Source organism: Alosa pseudoharengus, unplaced genomic scaffold (assembly GCF_046254945.1).
Source record: "Alosa pseudoharengus isolate Yale_2024_CS ecotype anadromous, Long Island Sound unplaced genomic scaffold, YU_APseudo_1.1 YU_APseudo_1.1_scf_4, whole genome shotgun sequence".
In the NCBI taxonomy this organism is placed as follows: domain Eukaryota; kingdom Metazoa; phylum Chordata; class Actinopteri; order Clupeiformes; family Clupeidae; genus Alosa; species Alosa pseudoharengus.
Window position 1 is genome coordinate 927,501 of NW_027468774.1, and position 11,470 is coordinate 938,970.

At 48.1% G+C, this 11,470-nt stretch overlaps 1 protein-coding gene across 1 annotated transcript; it reads right to left on the reverse strand.

The window, feature by feature from the left end:
* Positions 1-7,627: 7,627 nt before the first annotated feature.
* Positions 7,628-10,941, reverse strand: LOC143102083 (somatostatin receptor type 2-like). Its single transcript, XM_076265465.1, has 2 exons — positions 10,198-10,941; positions 7,628-8,035 (listed from the first exon to the last, which is right to left on the reverse strand). Exons 1-2 carry the CDS (start codon positions 10,939-10,941, stop codon positions 7,628-7,630), a joined length of 1,152 nt encoding a protein of 383 aa, XP_076121580.1.
* Positions 10,942-11,470: the final 529 nt, after the last annotated feature.

Below are 11,470 nucleotides of genomic sequence, written 5' to 3' on the forward strand. Positions count from 1 at the left end.
TGGGACAGTGGTTCTGTTAAACACCCAATACCAGACACAATAGGTCTTAGGGGGGGGTTGTCAAGAGACTTATGAATCTTAGGTAGCCCATAGAACACTGGACATATAGGATGTTTCACTGTTAGGAAATCTCTCTCCCTTTCTGTAATCCAACCTCTAGAGTGTGCTGTAACCACTACTTGATCAATTTCCACTTTATATTGATCGAGGGGATTTTTAGGGAGTAATGTGTAGTGTAAAGTCTCTTTTAACTGTGATAGGATACTGTTACGAATTCACTTCAAATCATATGAAAAGGTAACATAAATAAGTCACAGGCTTCGGTGTTAACGGGAAAAAGTATTTATTTCTCTATATGCTTTGATGGTATACGCATAAGAGGGATTTTCCCGGTGACAAAGCGTATGGGTCACAAAACAAACGTGAGACGGTTGCAAAATAGACAGAACAGGAAAAGCCAAAAAGAAAACTCCAATCTTTCTTACTGGTGGAAAAGGGTGTTTGCTGCCTCCCGTTCCTGGGGCACAGGCCGCTCCCAAGAAAAGAAAGACGTAGGTCTTCCGGAAAACTAACTTTCCTCTCCTTACCTTACATACTCCCTAAACCTATAACTAACTTACCTCTCCTTACCTTACATACTCCCTAAACCTATAACTAAAAAACGTGCAGGAAAGTTTACAACCGCTCAACTAAACGTTACAATACCAAAACTATTAACAATGTGCTTTAAACTATAATTTAACAAAGTTTAACTAAGAGAAAGAGTAAACTAAAAAGTGCCAGCCAGCGTCCGTCAGGAGCGAGGACGAGAGAGAGAGAGAGCCATCTTGGAAGTGGGCCGGTTTTTATACCAGTGGGCCGGCCCTCAGACAGGCAGTCATCCGTGTGTCAATAGAAAGCAGCACGCCCAGTCTCCACCTACATAAATGATAGGGACAGAGCAGGCCAAGAGAAGCACAAAACTTCAGCCACGTAACAGATACCTTTATCATATTGTTCTTTGCTCATCACCACTATGGAACCTCCCTTGTCAGCTGGGCGAATGATGATGTCCTCTCTATTCTCCAATTGATTAAGGCATTTAATTTCGGTTGCCGATAAGTTACCTCGTTTCTGATGTGGTTTTTTACAAATTTTAGAAAAGTCATTCTCAATCAAATTTCTATAAGTAATTATAGAGGGGTTCTGATTGGAGTGAGGAATAAAAGTGGATTTCTTTCTGAAAGGTGTGACTTCTCTGGTGGGCTTCTGGTGTGCGGACTAGGAGCAGATTCTGGTGTGCGGACTCAACGTTCTTCTACTTGCTTGTGCCTTCCTGTCCAGCACCCAGTACTCAACTACTTGGATGTGCGTGTGTTACGTGTGTTTTATCTTGAGATTACGCATGTGTGTTTTATCTTGAGATTACGTATGTATGAGAGGGGGACATGGCAGAGCTGAGGCGCGTGCAAGAGGAACTCAAATTCAAGCTGAAGGAAGCTAAGGAGGACTACAGAAAGAAGATGGAACAGAAGCTGCAGGAAAACAACTTGAAGGAGACATGGGACTGCATGAAAGTTATCACTGGCCTGAAGAAGAACAGCAGCTCTGTGGAGGGGGACCTGGGCAGGGCGAACCAGTTGAACCACTTTTACAACAGGTTTGACTGCCCTGCTCCAGCTCCAATGGCGGTGGTCTGTCCACCATCCCCCAGCCCCACACCCCCTCAATACCAGCGCAACACTCACCATCATCACAGGCTATCGTACCCCCACCATCACTGGATTTTGCACCCCTCCCCCACATGGCGATCATGAACAATGAGGTGACAACGACCTCAGTCAACAGCCATCAGACACACAGATCCCAGATTCCAGATGCACCCCTCCCCCTCCCCTCCCCTCACACCCCTCACCATTACAACAGATCAAGTGACAGTCCAACTTAAGAGATTGCGCAGCAATAAAGCAGCGGGGCCTGACAGATTGTGTCCAAGGCTACTCAAGGCCTGTGCTGCTGAACTGGGGGAGCCACTGAAGCACATCTTCAATTTGAGCCTACGCCTTGGACAAGTTCCAACACTGTGGAAGACATCATGTCTCACCCCTGTCCCTAAGAAGCCACACCCTAGTGAGCTTAATGACTACAGACCTGTAGCTCTTACATCACATGTATATGAAGACAATGGAGCGATTGGTCTTAGGCATGCTCAGACCCCAGGTACGCCATGCACTAGACCCGTTACAGTTTGCTTACCAGGAGAAAGTGGGCGTGGACGATGCCATCACTTATCTTCTACACAGGACACATTCCCACCTAGACAAGGGGAAAAGTGCTGTGAGAATCTTGTTCTTTGACTTCTCCAGGGCTTTTAACACCATCCAACCCCTCAGACTGGGAGACAAGCTCTTGCAGATGGGTGTGGATGCTCACCTAGTATCCTGGATTACAGACTACCTGACAGAGCGACCACAGTTGGTCAGACTGAAGAACTGTCTCTCTGACACTGTGATCAGCAGCACCGGAGCTCCACAGGGAACAGTGCTCTCTCCAGTCCTGTTTACCCTGTACACAGTTGACTTCCTTAGGAGGCTGTGGTCCTGTAATGTCTGCGGCAAGCTCCTCAGGATTTTTTACCAGTCTGTGGTTACCAGTGTCCTCTTCTATGCTGGGGTATGCTGGGGAGGAAGCACTAAGAAGAGGGATGCTGGGCACTAAACAGGCTGGTAAGGAAAGCTGGCTCTGTAGTGGGAGCTGAACTGGAGTGCATCACTTCAATATCAGACACCCTGAACAAACTGATGAACATTTTGGACAATGACTGTCATACAGCACTATCACAAAGCAGAAGAGCTTGACCAGCTGGAGACTACACTCACTGTCATGCACAACTGACAGACTGAGGAAGTCATTTGTCCCCAGGGCCATACAAATCTTCAATGCTCTACTAAAGGGAAGAGGAGAGATGGACTTCTCTGCATAGTCTGTCTGCCTCTCCACCCTCGATTTAATATCTTTTACTGTCCATATGAGTATGTGGATTTGTTATTTTATCATTCTGTGTATGTTGTAGTGTATTTTGTGTGTGATGTCTTAAGTTACTGGGACCTTGAATTTCCCCTTGGGGATCAATAAAGTATCTATCTATCTATCTATAAACGAGGCAGCGCTTGAGAGTTTGGTTGCAATATAACACCTAACCACTAGATGGGAGTAATTCTCACACAGGGCGGTCATATAGTCAGAGACTTTCTAACGAGACACAACACTCAAAGCATCTCCGATAGAAATGTATGGGGTTAGTTTGTGACACAAACATGGCAGCCGTCTACACATATTCCGCCCCTTTGAAGCACCTTGGGTCAACTGCTGTTGTTTGTTAAGTGTGCTATAGAAATTTGACTTGAAAAGGACTTGACTTGATTTCCACCGGCAAAAGTTGACATGTGGATACATCGTGCCAATCATGTGGTATGTTGTGAATACGTTGTGATCTCGCAGCTGGAGCGAGGTTGGTGTGTCGTGATTCATGAAGCATTGCGCATGCACAGTTCTACCCGAAATAGATGCCCGATAAGTGCCCAAAAAGCGTTGCAATATGGCCGCCGAGGCGTTGCAATATGGCCGCCGAGGCCATTTTGGGAGGGACCAATAGGAGGCACTTGCCTAAAAGGACTTTGATGTAGTTTATCAAATACAACCATATTTAGCATCTGCTGCCTTTAATGAAGTCGTTGGCAAGATAAAGATACAAAATTCCGTAGCTAGATACACAACATGGCCACCCCACAGGTCTACACACATAAACACTCTATACATTCAGTATGTACATTATAACACATAAACACTCTATACATTCAGTATGTACATTATAACACATAAACACTCTATACATTCAGTATGTACATTATAACACATAAACACTCTATACATTCAGTATGTACATTACCACATAGATGCACAGATTTCATACAGTACATGCATTATAACCTATTATTACACGGCTCTTCATAATGCTGAAGAATGCTCCATTCGCTTGAATGGGCCTTCCCAACGTTCGGTGGTCTGCTATTTCTCGATAACAGACCATTGCTAAGTATAACAGACCGCTGTCAAGGAAAATGGGTTTTGTGCTTCTAATTCACTACGCTAGGACTGGAACTTCATTCAAAAGTGAAAGCAGATGGTTGATGGTTGTCAGCTGTGTTCTAAAGAATGTTTGATTCAAGTTCAGCGTGTGTTGTGAACTATTTGTTTCTCAGCAAAAGCCACGATGAAACGGTAACAAATAGCCTAGGCTATGTAGGCTAAAGAGTCACATCGTGGGGAGTTTATTGTTTCGTTTTGGCAAGTAGCCGTGTAATAAGCGGGATAATGTATAGAACGCCGGTCATTATCGGGAAATAGGTCCCTTCAGGGCGGAACAAGACCCCTCTGCTGTGCGTCTTGGTCCGGTTCGCCCTGTCGGGACTAATTTTCCCAATAATGACCGGCGTTCTATACATTATCCCTTACATAATGACCGGCGTTCTATACATTATCCCTTACATAATGACCGGCGTTCTACATTATCCCTTACATAATGACCGGCGTTCTATACATTATCCCTTACTTGACCAGCATGGGTATTTGGAACAAAAAGAATGTTATGCTTTAAGGACTTCACTCAGGCTATAAACACACACACACACATGTATGCCTAAGAGGGGGGGGGGGTGTCTATGACTGTGTGTATGTGTGTGGGGTGTGTGTGTGTGTGTGTGTGTGTGTGTATGTGTTTGGGGTGTAGCCCTTCCCCTATTCATGTGTTTACATCTCCTACACCAGCCACTCCACAGAGCAGAGGTCAGGGGTCATCCAGTCCACAGAGTTTAGGGGTAAGAAGTCATCCAGTCCACTGGGCAGAGGCCATCCGCTCCACAGAGTTTAGGGGTCACCCACTCCACAAAGCAGAGGTCACCCACTTCACAGACAGGGATGGATTACTGACGGGGCCTACCGGGCCCAGGCCCAAGGGCTCAGGGGGCTCTGAAGCTCAAGCCTCTGCATGAAGTCACTACTATGTTCTCCACCCCTGATATCTGAATAGGCCCACTCAGGCAAATAACACAGGTTATGTTACGTGATATGTCTTAATAGGGCCCCTCAATCATATATGGGTTATGTCATTCACCCATGATATTTGAATGGGGCCCCTCAGCCAAATAACACGGATCACACTGTGTGATAATCATGCTTTGTACAGTAATTGCCATCTTTTTTCACAGCAAGATGCCTTAAATCTGCTGATGGTTATGTCATATTTGTAAGTTTCCATTTCTTTCCACAAAACTCAAGAGAAGTCATAATTTAAAGGGTTATTTGAGAAATGTATGCCCCGGGGCTCCCTACCACTGCTGGGTTACACAGTAAGGTGAAGGACACACTCCCCCGGAGCAGTGAGCTGCCTGCTACAGCGGCGCTCGGGGAGCAGTGAGGGGGGTTAGGTGCTTTGCTCAAGGGCACATCAGCCGTGGGTGTGGGGCATGGGAGAGCAGTGCTCAACCACTTCCCCCGCCCACATTTCTCCTACTGGTCGGGGATCGAACCGGCCACCCTTCGGTTACAAGCCCGAAGCCCTGACCAGTAGGCCACGGCTGCCCCTACTCTACCCTTAGCCATCTGAAGGTCATTCATCTGCCAAGGCCTGTGGGATAGCATTAACTATCTGCCAAGACATCCTGGACTTTGGACCCACAATGGCTGCCTTGCACTACTCCACTTGCACTATTGCACTTGTACACTTGCACACTTTGCAACTTGTTGTTGTTGTCCTGTTGTCCTGAAAACACTTCTGAACACACTTCTGCTGCTCTTACATAACTTGCACCACTATGCCACTTGCATACTTAGGTCAAACAGAACTACCTCAGCCATTTATTGGCCTGACTTTTGCACTATTATATTGACTGTCTACTGTATGCACAATTGCACAATTTCAACTCAAATTTTGCTGCTCTTATTTCTTCATTGTATGTGCCTTCTTATTTACTTTTTATATTGTTTACTTGAATGTTATGTTTGTCTGTGGACCTAATTGGTAAAATATGTCTTGTCTCCACCGTGGGATAGTGGGAAACGTAATTTCGATCTCTTTGTATGTCTTGACGTGAAGAAATTGACAATAAAGCAGACTTTGACTTTGAAGGCCTGTGGGATAGCATTAACTATCTGCCAAGACTACAAGGCTTCTTGTCCATCCTCCTTCCTTCCCTCCTTATGTTCCTTCCCTCTAATTAAGACATGGAAGAGCCGAAAGAATGCAGCGATGATGGAATCCAGATGGGTACCCAAAGGTGCAGGGGTCTGTGGGTTAGCATTACCCATGTGGGGTCTGCGGGTTAGCATTACCCATGTGGGGTCTGTGGGTTAGCATTACCCATGTGGGGTCTGTGGGTTAGCATCACCCATGTGGGGTCTGTGTCGTGCTAAAGCAGTTTGGTCTATGACTAACGGACGTCTCCATGACCTGGAGTAACCCCAGCATGAGGGGTCAGAGAGAGTTCACACGCATCACATGTTTTACGTGTGTTTGTGTAATGTGTGTGTGTGTGTGTGTGTGTGTGCTGTAGCCTGCAGTGCTCTTCTCATCGCAGTACTGTCACTGACCCCGCAGTCATGCATTACTCAGCAATACACACACACACACACACACACACGTGTACAGAGGTGCTCCCTTTTCAGTGAATGTCCGGGTGTAATGTATGTGTGCATGAATGTGTAATGTATGTGTGCATGCATGTGTAATGTATGTGTGCATGAACAGTATGTTAACATGGGTTAATAGCGTATGTTGCATATTATTTGTATACTTGCTTTTCACTTCTTGTGACGAACAGTAAATACTCTAAGTAAAATATGTAAGTCTACTAAACGATATTAGCAGCCCCTTGTCATTATTTCATTACAATGATAAGTCTACTAAATGATATTGGCAGCCCCTTGTCATTATTTCATTACAATGATAAGTCTACTTAACGTTCATCAGTTAAACAAATTAACTGAATAATAATGTTGCACATGAAAGAGTGGACAGGAAGTCAGGGTCTCCGCCAGTTGGGGCTCTGGAAATGAAAATGTGTCCGTGTCATTTCACTACCACCCACAGCCAGCAGGGGTCAGCATTGTTCTGCAGGACACTCACAGAGTGGAACATCACTGATCATAGGAGACACGATGAGAGAGTGATGAATGAGAGATAAGAGGGAGGTAGAGATGAAAGAGTGATGAGAGGGAGGTAGAGATGAAAGAGTGATGAGAGAAAGAGTGATGAGAGAGATGAGAGAGAGATGAAAGAGTGATGAGAGGGAGGTAGAGAAGAAAGAGTGATGAGAGAAAGAGTGATGAGAGAGATGAGAGAGAGAGAAATGAAAGAGTGATGAGAAAGAGATGAGAGGGAGGTAGAGATGAAAGAGTGATGAGAGAGAGATATGAAAGAGAGATGAAAGAAAGAGAGAGAGATGAGAGAGAGATGAGAGACGGGTAGAGAGGGGGGGGGGGTAATAAGGGCATCAAGGTCATATCCTGATGTCCTATTGTGACCCCTGCTGGGTCCTGATCATCCATGCCATGTGGAGCCTCCTGACCTTTGACCTTTGGCTGTGTCTGCTCAGATGCTGGTCTGCAGGTCGCCGTTGAGCAGTGTGCCATGCGTTTCTATGGTGACGTTGTTGAGGATGCGCGTGCGGTCGTGACGGCTGTCGCTGCGCTCCACGTCGTCGAGGCTGCTGACGCGACGCAGACACAGAATGTTCTGGAAGCTCTTGTTGAAGTTGTCGGAGAGGAATGCGTAGAGCACGGGGTTGGCGCAGGAGTTGGCGTACGCCAGGACCACCACCAGCTCGAACATGCTCTTCAGCCGGTTGCTAAGCGTGCACGTCACCGCGGCAACGTTGAACGCGTAGAAGGGCAGCCAGCACAGCACGAACACGGCCACCACGATGGACACCATGCGCGTCACCTTCCGCTCCGAACGACGCCGCCTGCTGGAGCCCACGCGCACACCTGACGACCGCACCTGGGACACACACACACACCACTTCAGCTACCATGGAAACACACACACACACACACACACACCACTTCACCTACCATGGAAACACACACACACACACCACTTCACCTACCATGAAAACACACACACACACACCACTTCACCTACCATGGAAACACACACACACACACACACCACTTCACCTACAATGGAAACACACACACACACACCACTTCACCTACCATGGAAACACACATACTGTACACACACCATTTCAGCTACCATGGAAACACACATACTGTACAGACACCACTTCACCTACCATGGAAACACACACACACACACCACTTCACCTACCATGGAAACACACACACACACACACACACACCACTTCACCGACCATGGAAACACACACACACACCACTTCACCTACCTTGGAAACACACATACTGTACACACACCACTTCACCTTGGAAACACACACACACACACCACTTCACCTGCCATGGAAACACACACACACACACACACACACCACTTCACCTACCATGGAAACACACACACACACACACCACTTCACCTTGGAAACACACACACACACACCACTTCACCTACCATGGAAACACACACACACACCACTTCACCTACCTTGGAAATACACATACTGTACACACACGACTTCACCTTGGAAACACACACACACACGACTTCACCTTGGAAACACACACACACACACACACACACGACTTCACCTACCTTGGAAACACACACACACACGACCCGGAAACACACACACACACACACGACTTGGAAATACACACACACACACCACTTCACCTTGGAAACACACACACACACACGACTTCACCTTGGAAACACACATACACACACGACTTCACCTTGGAAACACACATACACATACAACTTCACCTGAGGAGCATATGCACACACACACGTCTTTACCTGGGAAGCAAACACACAGACACACACACGCCTTTACCTGATAAGCACACACACGGACACACACATGACTTCACCTGATGAGCATATACACACAAGTTTTTACCTGGGGAGCAAACACACACACACACAACTTCACCTGAGCTGCACACACACACACACACACGTCTGTACCTAGGGAGCAAACACACAGACACACACACGCTTTTACCTGATGAGCATATACACACACATCTTTACCTGGGGAGGAAACACACACACACACACACACAACTTCACCTGAGGAGCACACACACACAACTTCACCTGAGGTGCACACACATATACACACAACTTCACCTAAGGAGCACACACACTCAATCGACTTCACCTGAGATGAATACATTACATATAAAAGTACACACACAATCTTACTTACATTTATTTACAATTATTCATTTGGCAGACACTTTTATCCAAAGTGGCTTACATGTTAATACTAACATGTTAATTATATTATAAGGGTCATTGTCCCTGGAGCAGCTCAGGGCTCAAGAGCTCAATGGTGAAAGCCGGGTATTGAACCCACAACATTTCAAAATACTGCATGCTAGCCCAGCTCCTTAGCCACTACGCTACTGCATGCTAGCCCAGCTCCTTAGCCACTATGCTACTGCATGCTAGCCCAGCTCCTTAGCCACTATGCTACAGCCACTATGCTACTGCATGCTAGCCCAGCTCCTTAGCCACTATGCTACTGCATGCTAGCCCAGCTCCTTAGCCACTATGCTACTGCATGCTAGCCCAGCTCCTTAGCCACTATGCTACTGCATAATATCCCAGCTCCTTAGCCACTATGCTACTGCATGCTAGCCCAGCTCCTTAGCCACTATGCTACTGCATGCTAGCCCATCTCCTTAGCCACTATGCTACTGCATAATATCCCAGCTCCTTAGCCACTATGCTACTGCATGCTAGCCCAGCTCCGTAGCCACTATGCTACTGCATGCTAGCCTAGCTCCTTAGCCACTATGCTACTGCATGCTAGCCCAGCTCCTTAGCCACTACGCTACCTCAACTTGAGAAGTGCACACACACAACTTCACAGAAACACAAAAAAGTAGAGCCAGGTGTTTAGTGGTGTTTAGAGGTGTTGAAGTGTTTTGAGGTGTTAGTGAGATGTCAGAGGTGGTGAGGTGTTTAGTGGTGTTGAGGTGCTTAGCGGGGTGTGTGGTTGTCGTGGTTACCTTAATGATGATGAGCAGGTAGCAGAGGCATATGGCGGCGAGCGGGAGGCAGAAGCCGAGGAGGAAGGTGTAGAGGATGAACGCGGTGTTGAAGAGGTCCTGCGGCTCCGGCCACAGCACGTTGCAGGAGTGTGTGTCCCCGCGCGTCATCACGCCGCTGAACACCATGACCGGCACGTTCACCACCAGCGAGGCGGCCCACACGCCAACGCTGACCCGGCGGGCGACGGACGGCTTGCGCCAGCGCGCGGAGCGCAGCGGCTGCACCACGGCCAGGTAGCGGTCCACGCTCATCACCGCCAGGCAGAAGATGCTGGTGAACTGGTTGAGCGAGTCCAGCGTGAGCACGAGGCGGCACAGCGCCACGCCGAAGGGCCAGTGCGCCAGCGCCAGCTGCGCCCCCACGAAGGGCAGGCTGCCCATGCACAGCACGTCGGCCACCGCCAGGTTCAGGATGTAGATGTTGGTGGTGGTCTTCATCTTGGCGTAGCGCAGGACCACGTAGATGACCAGCGCGTTGCCCACCAGGCCCAGGGCGCACACGGCGAAGTACAGCAGGGTGATCAGCGGGAAGCTGCTGTTGTCCACCAGCACCGGCCCGGTTCCGTTTGGGTTCGGACCGGCCTGGGTGTCCGACTCGTTTCCCAGGAAGAAGGTGTCGTAGAGCAGCGGGTCCGAGTCCGTCATGTTGGGCCGGACAGGCGGCAGCGTCCAGGACTCTGTGTCATCAGCAGTCGGGTTCATGCTTCTGACGGAACAGTTCTCTAGTCAGAACACAGCAGAACCATCAGCAGCCTAAGAGCAGAACCATCAGCAGCCTAAGAGCAGAACCAAACACACAAATCAACCAGAGGCTGCATTGTGGAAAACAGACCAACAGGAGAACTCACTCACTGATGCAGCTCTCTCTCTCTCTCTTTGGGTTTATACCCGGTACCACGCTTCACTTCGCTGGCTCTGTGCAATGCGGGGCCTGCGCTGATGTTTTTTTGTGATCAAATGTTTTTTTATTAGGTAACGGGGGCAGCCGTGGCCTACTGGTTAGGACTTGTAACCGGTGGACTTGGTGGACTTGTAACCGGAGGGTTGCCGGTTTGAACCCCGACCAGTAGGCACGGCTGAAGTGCCCTTGAGCAAGGCACCTAACCCCTCACTGCTCCCCGAGCGCAGCTGTTGTTGCGCCGGGATTAGTTTGTGCTTCACCTTACTGTGTGTTCACTGTGTGCTGAGTGTGTTTCACTAATTCACGGATTGGGATAAATGCAGAGACCAA